Source organism: Macrosteles quadrilineatus, unplaced genomic scaffold (genome assembly GCF_028750875.1).
Source record: "Macrosteles quadrilineatus isolate MER2022 unplaced genomic scaffold, UCM_ALF_1.0 Scaffold_5__1_contigs__length_97177068, whole genome shotgun sequence".
In the NCBI taxonomy this organism is placed as follows: domain Eukaryota; kingdom Metazoa; phylum Arthropoda; class Insecta; order Hemiptera; family Cicadellidae; genus Macrosteles; species Macrosteles quadrilineatus.
This window is the reverse complement of record NW_026542598.1, coordinates 76,443,609-76,467,270: the sequence shown is the minus strand read 5'-3', so window position 1 is coordinate 76,467,270 and position 23,662 is coordinate 76,443,609. Positions and strand designations below refer to the sequence as shown.

Below are 23,662 nucleotides of genomic sequence, written 5' to 3'. Positions count from 1 at the left end.
TTCAAACATTTTCTTGTCGAGTGCCTTTAAGTGTCTAACTAGAATGATTTTGTCAAGGGAATCTCTTAGACATAAGTTGATCCCTACTGTAGCTAAAGCTAGTTTGAAATCGCCCAGATTCCCAAGCTGCAGCATAAAAAACTGGTATTCTTGAGTTTAGTCTTAGCCCAACCTTATCAACCTTCTTTAAATGCTACGACATGCAGTGAAAATAACATTTACTGAGATAGTGTCATAGCCTCCTCATACGAGGCCGCGGCGAGACAAAAGTGGCAACGCCGCTGTTCGGCAATTTCCTCTACCACCAATTACATTGTTACATAGCACTGTGTTTCATATTGGGATAGTCTCAATCTTGCCATTTTGGGACGCTACTCTAGTATTATTGCTTTATAGCATGATGTGACATATTGCGATTTACGATTGTGTGTTTTGTATATTGCCTAATTTAGTGTAGACCATGATACTCATAGTTTAACATTAAATTATAACAAAATTTAAGCTGTGAAAAGTTAAATTATCTTAACCATCATCGGATTTATGTTTTTCTTATTAATATGTAAACATTAATAGTTGGATAGGATATTTTTAGGGTCACTAAATGATGGTTTTTGGTTGAAGGCTCAATACAGTACTAAAATGTTAAATCATTTTTTTAACCGTTTTCATTTTATTCTATTGCAGGTATTTAACTAGCAAACCAATTGCAAACAAGGATCAGCAAATAATCCCCCATACATTTTCAGCCATTTTATCCAAAGTGCTATTGATTTTCTACATGTAACCAGCACGACTTAATGGCATGCAAGTCATTTAGGGATGAGACAGACATGCAATGCAATAATAAATTTCAGCCCATTGATCTGACATAATTCTTGGCATATTTTGGTATTGGTATTACTGTGTGAGTGCCAATTGAGCCTTTTAGGGCTTAATTTGTATTTACCACTCAACATATTTTATTGGATTAGTCAAGATTGGGCTGCTATTGTATTTAAACAATTTAAAAATAATTTTAAAGACAGGAAGAGGCCTTGTTTTTTGGGATGATGAAGGGAAAGTGAAGCTTGGAATCAAAACACTTTAAATTACCTTACTGGGTAGAATGGTTACTAAGTTTGGCGTACAGTTAAATTGTTTAAAGATAATATAAAATATTTTTAGTTGTAAGGAAAAAAGTGTTTGTCTTTTTAGTTACCAACCTTTTGACCATAGTGAGCGTTGTCATCGCTCAGACTGTTTTCTTTGCTTTCTTGCAATGCAAACTGCAAAATTTGACCACAGTAACACTTCTTCCATGATATTACATTCACATAGTAGGAGATGTGATATTGTCACTGAAAGTTATCATAAAACTACATTAAAAATTTGTGCTGAACCTGTACCATGTAGACGGATTTCTTGGCAACGACTTTACTGTCGTACGAGTAATCCTTGTGTGTGGAACGGCCTTAAGGCTGTAGTAGTAACTAGTCTATAAGTACTCAGGCTTGGTCTATGGTTAGATTAGATGATATTTATCCTGCCCGACTGTCTCCTGGCTGGAGTTAAAATGCTGCATATATTACAGAACGGCAGTGTTGAGAGTGTGCTGCACAGTCCAGGAGATTCCTCCGATGGTTCCAACAACCCTGTAGGTCGAGACTCCACACCAGACACGGCTGCTACAATTGTGGACTCCTCTCACTATATCACAGTTGCCGGTAAATATTGTCATAAATTTACAGTCATGTTTTTAACCGTAAAAACTTAACGTGTGTACTAATTGAAATAACATGACATCTATGTTCATGGTGGAAATTAGTAATATGAGGGTTTGTGATTTAAGGTTTCCATCGAGCCCCAGTGGCCGAGCAAGCTAGCTCAAATCTGACCTAAGCCTATTTTCTTTACTTTATTCATTCCTTGTTCTAGGCTATCCCCACCTATTTAACGACTGGTTTTGTTGTAGTAGACAAAACTGATGTGATGGAAAATCTATGCTCCTGCTAAGTATGACTCATGTTTTCTGATTAGATATATATATTTTTTAAGAGGCCGACCCCTATTAAAGTCCATCTCTAGTTTATGGATGAAGAGATACCTTTTGTAAAAAATGTGTACTAAGGGGTGAAAGTAGTCTGGAGACGGTTGTAAGAATTTGTACACTGTTTACGCTTCTAAATGTCTAGTTTGCCTCGGCATGCATATTTGTACAGCCTACTTCAAGCTCCTTGAGCCTCTTGTTTTTCTACATCCATACATGTTTATGCCTCTTATGTATTTATCCATACACATCCCCCAATTGGTTACAGATTTCAATAGGGGTTCACCTTTTTACCAAAGAAATTGAATCACAAATCTTAATTTATGCTTGGCGGGAGCATCAATTTTCCCTCACAACGTTGCTGCTACTACGGCAAAACTAATACATAAGGGTTCGGCCCCTCTAGAATAGTATCGGGGAAGTAAAATACTCAGTGCTGGTGGCAGATTCAAACTGCTTGGCCATGACTAGAACTAGTTGTAGACCTTGATCCGTGGGCAAACTCCCATATTTCTACTAGTTGATAAGTCCTATACTGGTCAGTTTTTTATACTAACACACACTGCCATTGAACATGGTATTGTCTGATACAGTAGAAATCAATCAGTTTTATTTACATAGAAAATTAAATATTTTCTAAAAGAACAAGTGGTAATTTATTTTTTGGCATAAGGCAGCAATAAAACTGTTTTTAATACATTGTTTGCGTTGTAGGTCTAAAGTAGTTCTTTTTTTCCGTAGGGAGTAAAAAGGTGTTTAGGCCCTAGAGAGTAAAAGTCAGCTGTTGACTTTGATATTAGGTACATAATCGCATGTAAATAGTGTCAATTGTTTTAATTGGTTATAGCTTATTGTTGCATTCTTGTCAATAGTTTAACATATATAATAACACAATCATAATCGAATAAAAGATTAAAACACTTCCTAAAGAGCTGCTTGTTTGCATTAGTAAAATTAAAAATAAGCCGTTTTGAGAGGTTATCTTTACATGTCAAGTATTTTTGTTTTATAACATAGTTGGCACAAATGTGGTGCAAAAGGATAAAAATATAGATCATCACACGGGTAAAAAGTGCCTTTTCAAACCTCGGCATTTTCAGACCTCGACTTTAAGAACTTGGGTGTTGTTATTACTACGCCCTTGTGATGAAATATTACATTATTTTATGTTATCAGACAAAGCACTGGTACATAAGTTATCAATGTGAAAGTACAAAGACAGTACCAGTTTATGTATATAGCCTCCACAGTGATATATAACGGATTGCTTGGTTGCATGCTGCAGAGGGGGCAGGTGCCCGATCCTACACCTCTCTAACCCCCGTCAACCCTACAGTCGGTAAGCTATCATCCCTCCTCTTGCACTTGGATGTTGTCACTTGTAAACTTGTCGGAATAAATATTGAAGTAGATGTATTTTCAGGTCTGCAACACCAAGTATTTGTGCACTATTAGCATTCATTAGACATGTTACGAAAATTTGTTTTTTCCAAAGGTTTTTTAGGACGGTAAAAATTGAGAGTTTTGCTGTATTGATTGTGTCTACTGTTCGACTATTGATGTTACTAGACATTCCACCCTCCTGTTACTGTTGTCGTCAGTTTATGGTTCAAATAGACGGAGTTGAATAGAGCCAACAGTTCAACATTTGCTCTCATGCAAATTACAGATTTCTGTCAAAATGTCAAGTTTGTAAAAAAGTGACTCTGATACGACGGCTTCTGCCTCATTCTACCCCATTTTACAATTAAAAATCGTAGTATTTCAGCTATATCTTATTTGATTTTTTTGAACTTGATATCGTTTGATAGGAAATTAAAAATGCTAAATAAAAGTGTTCTTGGCATTTTTCATAAAAATTTAAGTTTAAAAATTAAAAATTGCCACCATTTTGAAATTTTAAATTGAATCAAGAGAGGATTTTTTTCTAATATGGGGCTTTTTTACCTTAACCTACATACTAAGTTTTATAAAGATTGGTTTGAAAAAATCCAAAAATAAAAATGTTTATATAAAAAATACAAAATGGCGGATATCTGGTTTTGGAAAAATGTTATTCTTGATTTTCTCTTTATTTTGACCAATAGAACAATTTCCTGGAGTTTGGCTGTTTACTTACGGTACTTACGGGACACCCTGTATAAATATACAACAGCTGGTCAATGTAGATGGGATGTCTTCTTTAGTCAATTGTCTAACTTACTCAGAAAGTAAACTAAGCTAAACTTAAGACAAACCTGGTATTATTTTTCTGCTCTCTGTATTTAAACACTAATCACAAACTACACCATTGAAAGCATGTTTCAGTATTCATCGTTCACACAAAGCCAAGCAAATTGTAAACTCACTCATTTTATTTTTTCACAAAGCTTTAACAGAAATATTGTGATAGAAAGCTGGTTGTTTGCACCTCAGTTGGAATTTGTTACCTCATCACTTGTACATGGTTGGATCGTTGACTCCTATGTCTGTTGTTAAATGGTTCTCTTATTCTTTAAGATTTTTTCACATTTTATTTTTAGTCTGAAGTAAACCTCTGCTTATATGGCAAATTCAGTAATCTGACTTTGGTTCTAGGAGTTTTTTTTTAACACTTGATTATGTTTGGTAAATTATATGGGTGTTCAGGAGGGTTTACAGGCTAAATGTTATTGAAATTATAATTTTTTACGAAGTTTTGTATTTCAAGCTTTAATTATTCATGTTTTATTGAGTTAATTCAATCAATGTCTTTTGTCATCTTCACGTTATATTTGTTATTCATTTTATTTTTTTTTCAAATACTTAATTGAAGGGAGAATTCCTTTGGCAGTTGAACAGTAAATGTCCTAGAAGTTAATTTGTATGGTTAAAAACAAATGCAATAATGATTGAAATTGCTAGTTTAACCAAGTTAAATTTATAAAATTAGAATTGATGAAATATTGCAAAAAACTAAATACTTCTAAAACTGTAAGTAATATTTTTTGCTACTGTTTTTGTTTGTAAGAAACTAAGAATAACGAATCCCAGCGTGAGATGATGAGTCGCAGGTGGTACAATCTTGGGTCACTGACTTGGACAAACAACTCGTCATTATTGCTTGTTATTACTATTTTGTGCAGAGGCCCAGCAGTAATGTAGGGTGGATGTAAATCTATTTGACATCCTTCAAAGGAAGTGCTGTCACTGGTTAACTCAAGTAATTTAGGTTATACTTAGGAGAAATATCAATTTAAATGTTTGGTTTTGTGTGGAGGGAGATCTCTAAAGATTTCTAGATTAAAGATAATTCTTATTTAAGAAATTTGGTATTTCTTTACACAATATGTAGACCTACAGCTTAAGAGTCCTTGGAGCCTAGACGTTCTAACTCGTATAACAATTTAAAAAACTACTAAAAAAAATTCTAATCTTACAGTGTCCTAGATATTTACATTATACACTTTGATGTTTGAAAAAATATTTTTGGATAATTATTAACTCTTCGGCAGCTGTTTGAAACTATCCAAGATGGTCGCTAGTCTGCAAGGACTCTTGAAGCTATATGTTAACCAGGTTGAGGTATTGTTACTGAATTGTTGTTTGGGATTGGCGTGATTCGAACCAAGGCCTCCCCAATACAGAAGTTCTTTGCTCTAACCTAGGCATGTCCCGTAGGAATAGTACAGACAACCATTATTAATTCAGATTAATTGGGAATCCAAGTTGTTAGAATAAGTCAATTCAACTCATTGATATATTTTTATAAGGGACTTCTTTTTATAGGTTATTGTTGTTTTTGAGCAGTAAAAAACTATTTTTTGTTGCTGCAGAAAGTCGATATTTTCGATAACATCTGTTATTAAAGAAAGTAATTGTTTTCCAAGCTCTAATTTAGAGTAAGAGAAAAACGATCAGCTGATTTTCCTTTGCTCTAAATCAAGCTCTCAGTTAGCCCACTACGAAGGCTAGTGTTTGTTTACAAATTAGTTTTAGCTAAGTTCCCTACAGGGAATTACTGTAGCTATTATTATTAAAATCTGTTGTTTTTATTGTTAACCAATACAAATGTAAACAGAAAAGATATGGATTTGCTAGTTGAACATAACTTTGAACTTAAACAACTAATTTTCACGTTGGTATGTAGGTTTGCCATATCACCTTTCTTTTACTTCTATTAAAAAAAAAAACATGATAGTTTTTATTTTACCGAGTTCTGTTATTCTTTGAAATATGAAATAACTTATACTATTACTTTATGGAATTTTCGTGATAGTGTCAAGAAACATTGTGTAGCAGCAACTTGTGATTCCGTTTACAGTGTATCTAGTGTTGTTTTAGAATATGTGGTATAAGCTAATTTAAAAAAAAAAAGTGAACTTGAGCTGTATAGACGTCAAGTCTTAATCTCTCTCTCATATTAAGATGGAACGAGTACATTGTTTTTAATTTGACTAATTAGCAATATTCAAAGTGGGTTAAGTAGAAGAACGTCGTCAAATGCAGACTAAGCGGATTATTTTGCGAGGATTAGTGGAGAGATGAGAGGGCAATTACGTAAAGTGGAAGCTGCGTAGGGTTTGTTACGGGGATCAACAATCGGAGGACTACGAGGGACTCGTAACATTAAAATTGTGACAATTAAGATAAGACACATGTTGGTGGGTTGTTGTTAGTGGTCTAGACATCTTTTACTGAAATGAAATGAAATGAAATGAAATCAACTTTATTCATACTTTGCAAACATGTGCACGAATGGCGTCATTACATTGGATCAAAAAAAGTACAAAAGATATAATCACTATTGAAAAAGTTCTTATTCTAATATATTATGTAAGAGGAAAAATTTGTTCTTTGAATACAGGGGATTGGTTAAAAAGTACATTTTTAGATTATTTTTAAATTTTGTAGTCCTTGTGTAGTCCTTTAGTTTTGTTGGAAGAGCATTGTAACATTTTATACCCATATACATTGGTTTTTTTTTTCAAAAAATCTTAATCTATGTGAAGGTGTTGCATAGTTATTTCTGTTTCTGGTACAATATTGATGAGAATCCCCTACCAGTGAGACATTATTTGAATTTTTGACAGTATATAATATACATTGATAGATATAATAGCTATTTACAGTCATTATGCCTAGTTCTTCAAAATTTTCCCTAACAGAATCTTGCCAATCCAAATTTAACATAATGCGTATTGCTCTTTTCTGGAGAATTAAAATTCTGTCTAAATTAGCTTGTGATGTTCCTCCATAAATACTTATACCAAAGGATAAATGTGAGTGAATATGAGCAAAATAAACCACTCTGTTTTCATTACTGTTTTCATTTGAAGTTTTAAAGTGGATTTTGAATCAAAATCATTATTGGATTGTTGTTGTCGACTTACTTTTGCTGTTAACTTGTAAACATTGACTAAAGAATTTTCTTTTAAATATATGTTTCTTATTAGTTTTATTAATTTCTTTCAACAATCCTTAAGAACTTTATTTATGGGTGAAATTAAAGAAACCCCTTTTTAACCTCTGTTTTACCATAACCTTATGATTTTTCAAGTAGACAAGTCCTGTATTTAAATTGACTTTTTCAGCGACACTATTTGTCCAACAACACAATGCAAGCTCTATAATTTTTCAAAATAGAATAAATATAGACTGTCAAAGGAAGGTTTCGGCGCCCACCACTAGGTTTGCCGTGTAGTTACGGCGCACACCGCTGCAGGCGAGGAGCGCAGGAGCCGTACGTGACCAGCAGACGCTGCAGCGGTGTGTGCCGTAACTACACGACAAACCTAGTGGTGGACGCCAGAACTTATGCTAACCACAGCACAGCTGACGGTCTATATTTATTCTATTTGTCTATGCTAATACGTAATAGTATTATTAACAATTTTGAAATCTGGGAATAGACTGTTATAATTTACACCATTCCACGTTCACTTAGCAGTACGAAGCGTCCATAAGCCATGTACCATTTTTTTCAAATCACAACTAATTCCCCAAAAGACCGAAATTGAGTATATATTTGACACTTCTATAATAATATTTTGTATCCTTTAATTTTGATTTTCTTTTATGAGAAGATCCTATAACTCAGCTAGCTTGTAGAATATTTTAACAAGGATTTTTTTACTCTACAAGACTTTCTGCATCATCTTCAGCCAAAAGGAGGCCAGCGTTTTATTTCCTGTACGTTCTCTTAATGCAATCGTACATATACATAGACACCAAACATGTATGTACTATATGTAGACGTAGACATGTAAATGTGTAATGTTGCTGTATTATACAGTTCCAGACACGGAGACGGTGGGCAGTGACGGAGTGGGTCACTCCACATATGTTCAGTATGTGGAGAGTACACCAGACCAGGCTATCTACACCACCACCAACGGACAGATGTGAGTACCAGACATTCCTTTCTCAAGTTAAAGTCGTAGCCGTCAGCTTTAGAATGAAAATGTACATTGTTGAATTTAGCCACCGACAGAGTGTGCTGATCTAAATTACTGGTACATCGGTCGAATATGTAAACTTGTTAACACGTTCGCTGAGGCACATCAAATGGCAGGCGTATCCCCAGTGTGGCGCAGCCTGCAGCGTCGAACAAACCCGATTGCAGTGTGTGATTGGCTTTCAAATTTCGGTCTGACGAATAGCAAATAACGTTCGGGGATGTCCTACTTTACAACGAGAGTCGACGTAGTTCGCAAAAACACCCACAGATAGCATGCTTGGAACATAGCCGGTCCTATTGTGATTGTATTGCAAATTGGTGGGAGAAAGACAACAAGTTGATTTTTAAGCTTGCCAGACGGGGATTTACGTGAAATTTACTACCAACCTACACCACAAAAAAATGCAAGTCACACACTACACGCTAACATGGGATAGGTCCACCTTCGACTGACGCTTGAGCAAAAACTAAAATATACAAAAGACAATGCCGAGCGTTCCCGATCGGGAACGGCCGCACTCAACATGTTAAATAAGCCAAACTGAAAGGGCAATTTATTGTTGGCTGCATCATTAACCTACCCAACAACAACTATTAGAGAAAATATGTTTTAGACTGTAGCACACTTTAAACATGCTAATTTGTCTACAATGTTGTTGGTCCATATAGAGGGAAGGCTACTTCAGTAGCCCAAAGTTAATGGTGATATTAGTGGTACGGAAAGTAAATAAATATACGTCTTATAACACTTAAAACATATATTTACGCTTATACTGTTACTCACAAGACGGTAAATATACAATAGATGGTAAGTGGTGATCGATTTTGATTGGAGTGTTCAATCGAAATCGATCACCACTTACCATCTATTGTATATTTACCGTCAGGGTGTCTACCAACCGGGAAATCCAAAAAAACCGGGAATTGTACTTAAATTTTTATTGGCCATGAAATGTACGGGAATTGTCCTTAAATGCCAGACAATGTCCTTAAATTTTTAATGGGCCATAATTTTATTGATCGCTAGTTGGTTAGGAGCACATAAAAGGTTTATCAGATGTTTGTTTACATTTTCATAATTTATTACTAGAGTAATTATGCAATAAAAATCCCATTAACAATCTCAAACCCATTAATATTTTATCACGACAATCAAGGGTCAAGTCAAGTACTTCTAAGAACTGTTGACTCAGCAGCTAGCTCATAAAAGTTATATCACTTTTATTCATTTACAACTTCTTTTTTTATTACTAGGGTATTATTATTAGATCCCAAACCTATTTTATCATGAAAATAATAGCTTTATAATGGCTGTTAAATTTCACTTCTTACTTGTACTTTTGGCTTGAAGATTCAATTTGCCGCGGCCAGTGCCTAGTGCCATAAAACTGTTTATGGTTTCATATTAAACATGTAAATAATCTACAGTCTTATTTTGTAAGTTAACCCCTTTTTTAAGGCCTGCTTGGTTTCAAATTATGTCATTGCATTTTCTGTATCTCTTTGTCTTATATTGTTGGCTATTCAGGTTTCAATGTTTTTTGTTTCCCATATCTATCTATATATTAATAGGCAAGCATGTTTCTTTAAAACCTTTTTTCTCAGCTCGTGTGAATCGTAGGGAAAATCTACGCATACCGTTGGAAAGCTATTTTCCTGTAGGTGTGCAGAATCCCTTTATAAATTTAAATAGGCTCAAAGATAAGCACACAAAATGAGTTTAAAAATTTGAAAAAATTAACATGGATCTTATGCGTTGCTATGCTGGTTACGAAATAACAACGAAATATAAACAGAAAATCAAAACAAATGGAGGAAACTCCAATCACATGTTTTATTTACAGTGTGGGGTGAAAATAGATAAGTGAGTACATTACATATTTTTGGTCGAGTTTCGACCACTGGACGACCTCTCGTATTTATTTATTGAGTTGTATGCTTTAAGCAATCAAAATCTTATGAACTAGAATGATGATAGTAACTTTGCTGCTATTATAACCTCATTGTTTGTTACTCAGTTTATATAGGCCCTCCTAAATAATTAGGCTTAGGCCTGGGTATTTTGATTCTTGAAAGAGCTGTAAAATATATTAAGAAAATGTAATTGAGCCCAAGATAAACAACTAATGATTGCTATGTGTCGATATTAACTTTACAAATGAAAATACAATAACCTTACTCTGTGCTTATTGCTTATTAATAGCCGCTTACCATACCTTGATTTTGTACTAAGAATTGAGTAACAATATGTATTAAAGATTTTTTTTTTCAAAAGTAGTCGAGAACCTAACGTTGTGCCAGGGCGGATCATGCCAAATTAATCCGCCTGGATCGGATAAGCTATGTTATGAAGTTTACGTGACGGATGGAGATATTTGTCGCTATCGCAGGAGACAATGATTGCGTTTCTCTGTTACACTATAAAAGCTTTAGGCCTACCTAAAGTATAGGTAGGCCTATGTTTGTTTACTTTCAATAAATTTCTATTTTGTAATTTTTAACTCTTATCTATCATTATTTACTTTTCTCTCTCGTACAACTACAGTGAATAACAAGATTAATACAGTTTGACAAATCAGGAAAATTATTCGGTAGGCCTAATGACACCGACAAAGGTTACGGCAAAGTGTCCTTAAATGTACGGGAATTGTCCATGAATTTTTTATCCAGAATGTAGTAGTCACCCTGACCGTCTTGTGAGTATCAGTATAAGCGTAAATATATGTTTTAAGTGTTATAAGACGTATCTTTATTTACTTTCCGTAAATTTAATAACACGTACAATGCTGATCAAGAAGTTATATTAGTGGTTACAAATGTTAATTTGAATCTGCATCTGTAAGCCCCAGGAATGGTAAAATTTAGGAATTTAAATCTTGAAACTGAATAATTCCAATAAGCAAAATCCAAACAGTACCTAATCTACTCATGACATAAAGGTTGGGAATAATAGTTGGCAATTTGATTCCTCATTCAGTAACAGAACAAACTGTGAAACCAAGCCAGCGGTGTCGAGAGTTTGCGTCTCACTACTATTTACTACTACAGTTGAGTCTTGTACTGTACCAGTTTACCCCTTGCTTTGCTTCATAAGCAAGCACATGCCTGATGCCCATGAGGACAGGTCAACCTCTTAAAAAAATATTTATTCATAATGGTTGGTAAAGGTTATATTTGATGTTGTGCAGATTGTATTGTAGTTTTGTATGTCTCGCAGGGCTTACCCGGTGTACACGGTGGGAGGGGAGAGCGGCACAATGTACACACCTGCGTCAGGGCAGTACTACACGCCTGGCAACTCTACCCCTGTCACTTACACACAGGTAACACTACAACAGAGAGAAACTGATAGTAGATTTGTAATATCAAATATCAACTAAATATCCTCTCTGTAGTGCTTGACTCCAGCAAGCTCAATACCTGTTGGACTACTGGTTTACTTCATCTTCTAGCAAATTTAATGTATAGATTACATGTGCTACTTTCTAACGATCCTGTGTGGTTAGTGGGACTGCAGCTGTTTTGTACTCGGTATATTGCCAGGTTATAAAACGTCCATCTTCGTTGTTGAAGTTGTCATTCTAGGGTTAAGGAAACTCAGTTTTGGGATTTTTGGACTAGATGGTGTACTTATATTGAGTATAAAACAGCACACTTATATTGAGTATATAATGTCTACACTGTATGAACCTTAATTTTTAATATTTTAAATTCAGAGGCTACCCCATCATTCATTTTCAAAGATACATCTGTGATTTGTTTTTTGAACCTAAGGAATATGTGCGAGAATCTTCAAGCTAAGGTCCTCAGCTTTGTTTCTAAACGTCTTTTAGTAGGTTCAATAGATTCGGAAGCAAGTGGTTTGTGCAAAAAGCCTGTGGACCATTGTGGTGTAGCTCATGTTTATCGGGCCACAATCCCCCCGTGTGCAACCTATTAGAAAGGTTTATCTTTCTAGCATTGTATGGAAGTTAGGTGAATTTTCATACAAACTGGTGAGTTGCTAAAGCTGGGTGTTCCTAGGTGCGGAAGTGGAGCCCAGAACGTGGAGAGCGGAGCAGAGAGGAGTGAGGAAAAGTGATATACATGATGTAAACCGCTTCACATCTAGGAAAACAGTATCATTAAATTACATAAGACAAGAGGAGAGCGGACTCCGCTCTTCGCGTTCCACTTCCGCGCCTAGGAATACCCAGCTTAAACATCCAAGTACAAGTTTTTGCGTAACAAAAACACCTAATCAATCCAAAATGTACTGATTTTTCAATGGAATGCAAACCAAAGGCGTTCCCAAAGATAAAGTAAGTACAAGACAGTCTGTGTGGTTGCAGGTAGCCAACAGCCTGAACCAAGGCGCAGGTAACCAGCTGCTCGGCAACACAACCTACTTGATACAGCAGAGTGTGGACAATGAACACACACTGATAGCAGCGTCTCGCAACAGTCCCCAGACTGTCACTGCGGTAAGTGAATATAGATAAGTAATTGAATAGAGATAATTAATTTGAATTCTGGAAGGTTAAGATGACTTTTTTAACTTTTTCGAGTTTTTTAAATTTTACAAATCCTGACAATGTTTGAAAAACAATTTTTAGAATAAAGGTTTTAAATTTAATGTGTAGATCTTAATTTTCTGATCAGAATTCTTCTGTTCACAGAGAAAACTAATTGTCACGATAACAGAAAGTTTATGTTGGTTGTTTATTGTTGAAGTTTGAGTCAGTTCAGGTGTACGAATCTTGCAAAATAAAATAGTTACCGTCAGAATTTATTACCTCCCCCGAACTCCTTTTTTAGATACAAGTTTGGTTGGGTTAGGTTAAGTTAGTATGATTATTTTTTCTTCATTAATCAACAAATCTTACATAAATGTATAAAATGTATGTTTATAAAACTTGGGTTTAAAGGAGTTATGGAAACTAATGATTCTGATTTCTGACCATAGTAAGTACTACTGCAAATCATTTTAAGTGATGTAATAAACCATTTCTGACATGGAGTGCTTAAATAACATTGAATTCTCATTGTTCTTAAATTATTGTGGACGGACTCATCAATTTTGATGTTTATTTGTTTTCACGTCCAGTGCCTTTGGATGACTGAAATCTGTCATCGCATGCTGATTGGTTCCTGGAATCTGGAACCCAATTTCAGCTGTCTCTAGTAGACATTTCTGAATTTCGATATGACTAATCAAAGTCATTTTAAACTTAATTGAGGTATAATTAATAATATACATAGTCTCTGTGAAATCTTGAAAAGTAGGGCACTCTTGACATTGTGGATTGCTAAATTCTTCCACTGTCACACAGAGTTTGTAAAAGCGAGTCGAACGCTCGTACCGCCCAGTGAATGCTGGAATCTCGTAATGAACACGTTCCACGCAAATCACATTTACTGTTGTCTCATGGTGGTCTTCGGACCTATCCATGACTGAAGAGACTAAAATAAAGTCGAAACAACAGAGCACACTTCTAATCCTGAAAGATGGATTAGTCGTATTGGACATAGCGCAGGCTCAATCAAATTTCGAATCTACAAACCACACACGAACATGGATCGTACACACCCGAGACGGTACGTGTGACAATCTCAATGCTCGGAGAGGTTGAGATTTTGGTTTTGTAATTTGAAAGAACATTCAAACGAATGTAATTGAAAATTGGCAAGGGATTCGTCCCATTTACCTTCAAAAAGATTAACCTGTAATGAAGCGCTTGTCTTATCCCCTCACAATAACGCGTAACCGGGTTTTAGACGTAGGGCAGATGCTGATCTTAATTGCAGCTATCAACCACGAAAGCTATATGCTGTGGGAACCCTCACGATCGCCGGATAGGCAGATGCCGCCCACACGAATTGTGTAGAAGAGCCTAAACGTGCTACTGTTTGATGATATCAGTGATTCTAAATTGCAGTCTGATTGAGAAGACTGACCAGCTCCGCTGGATTTGCAACTACATCACCTGTCACAATCACTTTAACCAATTAATAATTTTGAGTGACTTGTAACATTAGGTGCAAGTGTTTGGCTTCGCAACCTTCTAAAATTCTAAATTAATTTTGCAGGTTAGATGTATTGGTCACGAAACTCGTTCTTGGGGTTATACGTGCGAAAAGACGCCCTAGTGGCGGAATCACTCTTGCAACGTAAAAGGTGCGATTATACGCATAACGATATCATCTGTTTCGGTCTCAGGGCTAGATAGCCCATACCTCATCAGGTGCACACTTTAGTGCACGACAGATTGAATTATAATGTGTTAAGGACGGATTAAATTTTTCATCGTCCAACTGAAATTTTGAATTTTGATGTTTCTAAATTTTGAAAAGATGAAATTGTCAACTTAGAGTTGACCAGGCACACCTGAGTATTTACTCATTGTTCTTAAATTATTGTGGACGGACTCATCAATTTTGATGTTTATTTGTTTTCACGTCCAGTGCCTTTGGATGACTGAAATCTGTCATCGCATGCTGATTGGTTCCTGGAATCTGGAACCCAATTTCAGCTGTCTCTAGTAGACATTTCTGAATTTCGATATGACTAATCAAAGTCATTTTAAACTTAATTGAGGTATAATTAATAATATACATAGTCTCTGTGAAATCTTGAAAAGTAGGGCACTCTTGACATTGTGGATTGCTAAATTCTTCCACTGTCACACAGAGTTTGTAAAAGCGAGTCGAACGCTCGTACCGCCCAGTGAATGCTGGAATCTCGTAATGAACACGTTCCACGCAAATCACATTTACTGTTGTCTCATGGTGGTCTTCGGACCTATCCATGACTGAAGAGACTAAAATAAAGTCGAAACAACAGAGCACACTTCTAATCCTGAAAGATGGATTAGTCGTATTGGACATAGCGCAGGCTCAATCAAATTTCGAATCTACAAACCACACACGAACATGGATCGTACACACCCGAGACGGTACGTGTGACAATCTCAATGCTCGGAGAGGTTGAGATTTTGGTTTTGTAATTTGAAAGAACATTCAAACGAATGTAATTGAAAATTGGCAAGGGATTCGTCCCATTTACCTTCAAAAAGATTAACCTGTAATGAAGCGCTTGTCTTATCCCCTCACAATAACGCGTAACCGGGTTTTAGACGTAGGGCAGATGCTGATCTTAATTGCAGCTATCAACCACGAAAGCTATATGCTGTGGGAACCCTCACGATCGCCGGATAGGCAGATGCCGCCCACACGAATTGTGTAGAAGAGCCTAAACGTGCTACTGTTTGATGATATCAGTGATTCTAAATTGCAGTCTGATTGAGAAGACTGACCAGCTCCGCTGGATTTGCAACTACATCACCTGTCACAATCACTTTAACCAATTAATAATTTTGAGTGACTTGTAACATTAGGTGCAAGTGTTTGGCTTCGCAACCTTCTAAAATTCTAAATTAATTTTGCAGGTTAGATGTATTGGTCACGAAACTCGTTCTTGGGGTTATACGTGCGAAAAGACGCCCTAGTGGCGGAATCACTCTTGCAACGTAAAAGGTGCGATTATACGCATAACGATATCATCTGTTTCGGTCTCAGGGCTAGATAGCCCATACCTCATCAGGTGCACACTTTAGTGCACGACAGATTGAATTATAATGTGTTAAGGACGGATTAAATTTTTCATCGTCCAACTGAAATTTTGAATTTTGATGTTTCTAAATTTTGAAAAGATGAAATTGTCAACTTAGAGTTGACCAGGCACACCTGAGTATTTACTCATTGTTCTTAAATTATTGTGGACGGACTCATCAATTTTGATGTTTATTTGTTTTCACGTCCAGTGCCTTTGGATGACTGAAATCTGTCATCGCATGCTGATTGGTTCCTGGAATCTGGAACCCAATTTCAGCTGTCTCTAGTAGACATTTCTGAATTTCGATATGACTAATCAAAGTCATTTTAAACTTAATTGAGGTATAATTAATAATATACATAGTCTCTGTGAAATCTTGAAAAGTAGGGCACTCTTGACATTGTGGATTGCTAAATTCTTCCACTGTCACACAGAGTTTGTAAAAGCGAGTCGAACGCTCGTACCGCCCAGTGAATGCTGGAATCTCGTAATGAACACGTTCCACGCAAATCACATTTACTGTTGTCTCATGGTGGTCTTCGGACCTATCCATGACTGAAGAGACTAAAATAAAGTCGAAACAACAGAGCACACTTCTAATCCTGAAAGATGGATTAGTCGTATTGGACATAGCGCAGGCTCAATCAAATTTCGAATCTACAAACCACACACGAACATGGATCGTACACACCCGAGACGGTACGTGTGACAATCTCAATGCTCGGAGAGGTTGAGATTTTGGTTTTGTAATTTGAAAGAACATTCAAACGAATGTAATTGAAAATTGGCAAGGGATTCGTCCCATTTACCTTCAAAAAGATTAACCTGTAATGAAGCGCTTGTCTTATCCCCTCACAATAACGCGTAACCGGGTTTTAGACGTAGGGCAGATGCTGATCTTAATTGCAGCTATCAACCACGAAAGCTATATGCTGTGGGAACCCTCACGATCGCCGGATAGGCAGATGCCGCCCACACGAATTGTGTAGAAGAGCCTAAACGTGCTACTGTTTGATGATATCAGTGATTCTAAATTGCAGTCTGATTGAGAAGACTGACCAGCTCCGCTGGATTTGCAACTACATCACCTGTCACAATCACTTTAACCAATTAATAATTTTGAGTGACTTGTAACATTAGGTGCAAGTGTTTGGCTTCGCAACCTTCTAAAATTCTAAATTAATTTTGCAGGTTAGATGTATTGGTCACGAAACTCGTTCTTGGGGTTATACGTGCGAAAAGACGCCCTAGTGGCGGAATCACTCTTGCAACGTAAAAGGTGCGATTATACGCATAACGATATCATCTGTTTCGGTCTCAGGGCTAGATAGCCCATACCTCATCAGGTGCACACTTTAGTGCACTAAAGTGTGCACCTGATGAGGTATGGGCTATCTAGCCCTGAGACCGAAACAGATGATATCGTTATGCGTATAATCGCACCTTTTACGTTGCAAGAGTGATTCCGCCACTAGGGCGTCTTTTCGCACGTATAACCCCAAGAACGAGTTTCGTGACCAATACATCTAACCTGCAAAATTAATTTAGAATTTTAGAAGGTTGCGAAGCCAAACACTTGCACCTAATGTTACAAGTCACTCAAAATTATTAATTGGTTAAAGTGATTGTGACAGGTGATGTAGTTGCAAATCCAGCGGAGCTGGTCAGTCTTCTCAATCAGACTGCAATTTAGAATCACTGATATCATCAAACAGTAGCACGTTTAGGCTCTTCTACACAATTCGTGTGGGCGGCATCTGCCTATCCGGCGATCGTGAGGGTTCCCACAGCATATAGCTTTCGTGGTTGATAGCTGCAATTAAGATCAGCATCTGCCCTACGTCTAAAACCCGGTTACGCGTTATTGTGAGGGGATAAGACAAGCGCTTCATTACAGGTTAATCTTTTTGAAGGTAAATGGGACGAATCCCTTGCCAATTTTCAATTACATTCGTTTGAATGTTCTTTCAAATTACAAAACCAAAATCTCAACCTCTCCGAGCATTGAGATTGTCACACGTACCGTCTCGGGTGTGTACGATCCATGTTCGTGTGTGGTTTGTAGATTCGAAATTTGATTGAGCCTGCGCTATGTCCAATACGACTAATCCATCTTTCAGGATTAGAAGTGTGCTCTGTTGTTTCGACTTTATTTTAGTCTCTTCAGTCATGGATAGGTCCGAAGACCACCATGAGACAACAGTAAATGTGATTTGCGTGGAACGTGTTCATTACGAGATTCCAGCATTCACTGGGCGGTACGAGCGTTCGACTCGCTTTTACAAACTCTGTGTGACAGTGGAAGAATTTAGCAATCCACAATGTCAAGAGTGCCCTACTTTTCAAGATTTCACAGAGACTATGTATATTATTAATTATACCTCAATTAAGTTTAAAATGACTTTGATTAGTCATATCGAAATTCAGAAATGTCTACTAGAGACAGCTGAAATTGGGTTCCAGATTCCAGGAACCAATCAGCATGCGATGACAGATTTCAGTCATCCAAAGGCACTGGACGTGAAAACAAATAAACATCAAAATTGATGAGTCCGTCCACAATAATTTAAGAACAATGAGTAAATACTCAGGTGTGCCTGGTCAACTCTAAGTTGACAATTTCATCTTTTCAAAATTTAGAAACATCAAAATTCAAAATTTCAGTTGGACGATGAAAAATTTAATCCGTCCTTAACACATTATAATTCAATCTGTCGTGCACTAAAGTGTGCACCTGATGAGGTATGGGCTATCTAGCCCTGAGACCGAAACAGATGATATCGTTATGCGTATAATCGCACCTTTTACGTTGCAAGAGTGATTCCGCCACTAGGGCGTCTTTTCGCACGTATAACCCCAAGAACGAGTTTCGTGACCAATACATCTAACCTGCAAAATTAATTTAGAATTTTAGAAGGTTGCGAAGCCAAACACTTGCACCTAATGTTACAAGTCACTCAAAATTATTAATTGGTTAAAGTGATTGTGACAGGTGATGTAGTTGCAAATCCAGCGGAGCTGGTCAGTCTTCTCAATCAGACTGCAATTTAGAATCACTGATATCATCAAACAGTAGCACGTTTAGGCTCTTCTACACAATTCGTGTGGGCGGCATCTGCCTATCCGGCGATCGTGAGGGTTCCCACAGCATATAGCTTTCGTGGTTGATAGCTGCAATTAAGATCAGCATCTGCCCTACGTCTAAAACCCGGTTACGCGTTATTGTGAGGGGATAAGACAAGCGCTTCATTACAGGTTAATCTTTTTGAAGGTAAATGGGACGAATCCCTTGCCAATTTTCAATTACATTCGTTTGAATGTTCTTTCAAATTACAAAACCAAAATCTCAACCTCTCCGAACATTGAGATTGTCACACGTACCGTCTCGGGTGTGTACGATCCATGTTCGTGTGTGGTTTGTAGATTCGAAATTTGATTGAGCCTGCGCTATGTCCAATACGACTAATCCATCTTTCAGGATTAGAAGTGTGCTCTGTTGTTTCGACTTTATTTTAGTCTCTTCAGTCATGGATAGGTCCGAAGACCACCATGAGACAACAGTAAATGTGATTTGCGTGGAACGTGTTCATTACGAGATTCCAGCATTCACTGGGCGGTACGAGCGTTCGACTCGCTTTTACAAACTCTGTGTGACAGTGGAAGAATTTAGCAATCCACAATGTCAAGAGTGCCCTACTTTTCAAGATTTCACAGAGACTATGTATATTATTAATTATACCTCAATTAAGTTTAAAATGACTTTGATTAGTCATATCGAAATTCAGAAATGTCTACTAGAGACAGCTGAAATTGGGTTCCAGATTCCAGGAACCAATCAGCATGCGATGACAGATTTCAGTCATCCAAAGGCACTGGACGTGAAAACAAATAAACATCAAAATTGATGAGTCCGTCCACAATAATTTAAGAACAATGAGTAAATACTCAGGTGTGCCTGGTCAACTCTAAGTTGACAATTTCATCTTTTCAAAATTTAGAAACATCAAAATTCAAAATTTCAGTTGGACGATGAAAAATTTAATCCGTCCTTAACACATTATAATTCAATCTGTCGTGCACTAAAGTGTGCACCTGATGAGGTATGGGCTATCTAGCCCTGAGACCGAAACAGATGATATCGTTATGCGTATAATCGCACCTTTTACGTTGCAAGAGTGATTCCGCCACTAGGGCGTCTTTTCGCACGTATAACCCCAAGAACGAGTTTCGTGACCAATACATCTAACCTGCAAAATTAATTTAGAATTTTAGAAGGTTGCGAAGCCAAACACTTGCACCTAATGTTACAAGTCACTCAAAATTATTAATTGGTTAAAGTGATTGTGACAGGTGATGTAGTTGCAAATCCAGCGGAGCTGGTCAGTCTTCTCAATCAGACTGCAATTTAGAATCACTGATATCATCAAACAGTAGCACGTTTAGGCTCTTCTACACAATTCGTGTGGGCGGCATCTGCCTATCCGGCGATCGTGAGGGTTCCCACAGCATATAGCTTTCGTGGTTGATAGCTGCAATTAAGATCAGCATCTGCCCTACGTCTAAAACCCGGTTACGCGTTATTGTGAGGGGATAAGACAAGCGCTTCATTACAGGTTAATCTTTTTGAAGGTAAATGGGACGAATCCCTTGCCAATTTTCAATTACATTCGTTTGAATGTTCTTTCAAATTACAAAACCAAAATCTCAACCTCTCCGAGCATTGAGATTGTCACACGTACCGTCTCGGGTGTGTACGATCCATGTTCGTGTGTGGTTTGTAGATTCGAAATTTGATTGAGCCTGCGCTATGTCCAATACGACTAATCCATCTTTCAGGATTAGAAGTGTGCTCTGTTGTTTCGACTTTATTTTAGTCTCTTCAGTCATGGATAGGTCCGAAGACCACCATGAGACAACAGTAAATGTGATTTGCGTGGAACGTGTTCATTACGAGATTCCAGCATTCACTGGGCGGTACGAGCGTTCGACTCGCTTTTACAAACTCTGTGTGACAGTGGAAGAATTTAGCAATCCACAATGTCAAGAGTGCCCTACTTTTCAAGATTTCACAGAGACTATGTATATTATTAATTATACCTCAATTAAGTTTAAAATGACTTTGATTAGTCATATCGAAATTCAGAAATGTCTACTAGAGACAGCTGAAATTGGGTTCCAGATTCCAGGAACCAATCAGCATGCGATGACAGATTTCAGTCATCCAAAGGCACTGGACGTGAAAACAAATAAACATCAAAACATTGAATTAATAATGGAAACTGTCAAGTAACAACATTGACATCAATATATCTAGATGAACCTGTTAGTCCTGTCCTAACTGCATGTACATTGCTTACAAGGAGCTGAAATGCTTTACTAGCAGATACTAACTCTTAATTGGGTATGGGTATTGGAGTTTTAGATATATTGATACTAAAATCAAGTATATCATTTATGTAAAGAACTCAGCTACATTAAACAGTTCATCTCTACAGTGCTCATTAAAGTTTTTCTTCAACAAGTTTTTTTTACAAATAGTAAAAAAAGGAAAAAAAATGAATTCAGTTTGGTGTAGCTAGACTAATATAGTGTAACTTATTTGTTTGTCATTTAGGTTTACTTTCTCATTCTAATAATTTTAATGTATGCATGTATCATACTATAAACTATTGAATAATCTTACAGTTGTGGCTGAAATACAGCAATTTTAGAGGTGTTAGATTAGCGCATGACTAAATTACTGGGAGTCTAGTATAATCTATTTTTTCATTTCTTTGAGTTTCTTATATTGTCCAATTTACATTTAAACTTAACTAAATTTTTTCTTGATACCCTATGTCATCAACCTTTAATATCTTGGATTCCCAAGCTCTATAACTTTTTTTTTATTCTAAATATAATCAAAAACTCCAATTTCCTTATGTTCCTCGTCTTAGACTTTAGCTGGAGTATCCTATCTACAGGGTGTCCCGGAACTCTCTACCAATATTTTAAGGCATTGTTCCTGAGTAAGAAACGTATCCAAAGATCATATTTAAATTGTCAGAAGTCCTTAGTTACTCACACAGCGGCCATTTTTTGTTTCACTTATTGACTTTTTCCTCAAATCTAGTTAAAGATACAAAATTGTAGCTTTGTACAAACATTTATGACAACTAGGGAAAGCTAAAAAAATTATGACAATTTTACAAATTGAAACAACAAAATGTTGGCTATTTTAAATTTTGTTCTTAAATAACTCAAAAACCGTTGATTTTAAAAAATTTTGAAATAATCATCATTTTTTCATAAATTTTAAAAATTGTCATAAATGTCATAAAAATTTGCAAAGATTCAATTTTGTATCATTCACCAGTTAACCACTTTTTAGAAAGAAAAATAAAAAACAAAATGGCAACTTTGTGAATAACTAAGGACTTCCGGACAATTTAAATATGATATTTAGATATATTTCTTACTCAGGAACAATGCCCTAAAATATTGGTAAAGAGTTCCGGGACACCCTGTATAGTATCCTATCTATAAATATCCTAAGTATCCAGATAAATCCATCTCAAAGTATATGCTGCTATTAAAATTACATTTCTTCCTTAGATTAATTTTACACATATTTTATGTTCTACTGCGGTTTTAAACATAAACATTTTCTCTCAGAGTCGAAGGAGTGATCTAGTGGAATGTTGCTTGATTAATTGAAATATATATTTTTGTATGTTGTTAATTTTTAACTAAGCTCTTCAAAATTATTGTCCAAAATTTGTTTATCTTATCCTGTTTTTGAGACACAGCCATTTTTGTTTAGCTATTTGGGCTAATTTAGGCTATTACAGTTCTTGGTGCAAAATTTAAAGTCTAAAGACTGGTTAGTGCTACAGTAATGGAATTTGCACTATTTCAAAAGAAAAGTCTGTTTCCCATTTGAGGTCATTAGAGCCTTAAGTGTCAAACCGATATAACTCAAATACACAACAAAGTTTCAACTAGAACAAATATTTTTTTAGGCTAAAGAAAAATATCTGTGTCTAAAAACTGGATAGGGGGATGGGGGGGGATAGCTTGGATGACAGGCTATAGCATTGTAGCCTATTGCAACACTGACCGGTAAATTTACTGTACTCCAGTTGACTTTATCGGTCCCTCCCTGTAAACAATGACTTTCTGGTCTAAAAAAAGTACAGAAAGCAACTGTTTCCTATTACTATGTAGTGTGGCAAAAATTATTTCCATTAATCAAGCAAAAATTTTTTCTGAGTCACTACATGTGTATTAACTGTAACAGTTGGTAAATGTTGATAAGTGTCTGGTAAGTTGCATTGGTTGTGGCGGGTGCATGATTGGTTGGTGATGGTAGGACGTGGCTTACCTGGTCAACTCCAGTGGTACCACTGCGGGCCCCGGCTGTCGGGACAGTGGCGCCAACAGCTCCTCATCATCTACCATAGACAATGAGGGATCCTCCAACCTGGTACATGCTACTAGAATATCACCCGCTACTGTAAGTCCCCGACGCTACTGGCCCCGTAGCGTAGACTAGGCAGGGTGTCTATGGGGGCGTTGTAAAAGAATGGTCCAAACTCCAAACTCTGGTCTTAAGGAAAAGGCCAATTGGTTGATTAGGATTATT

The 23,662-nt window shown here is 36.6% G+C and overlaps 1 protein-coding gene across 5 annotated transcripts in view; it reads left to right on the top strand.

The window, feature by feature from the left end:
* LOC128994615 (DNA-binding protein RFX2-like) overlaps nucleotides 1-23,662 on the top strand; it is a 69,202-nt gene that overhangs the window by 28,999 nt on the left and 16,541 nt on the right. For 3 of the 5 annotated variants that reach the window (XM_054419282.1, XM_054419286.1, XM_054419285.1), the window contains 6 exons: nucleotides 1,571-1,703; nucleotides 3,312-3,365; nucleotides 8,280-8,388; nucleotides 11,662-11,767; nucleotides 12,776-12,907; nucleotides 23,390-23,533. In XM_054419282.1, coding sequence (XP_054275257.1) covers nucleotides 1,571-1,703; nucleotides 3,312-3,365; nucleotides 8,280-8,388; nucleotides 11,662-11,767; nucleotides 12,776-12,907; nucleotides 23,390-23,533 — 678 coding nt within the window. The remainder of the gene's footprint in view (nucleotides 1-1,570; nucleotides 1,704-3,311; nucleotides 3,366-8,279; nucleotides 8,389-11,661; nucleotides 11,768-12,775; nucleotides 12,908-23,389; nucleotides 23,534-23,662) is intronic. The other 2 variants (XM_054419284.1, XM_054419283.1) reach the window with 2 other exon arrangements.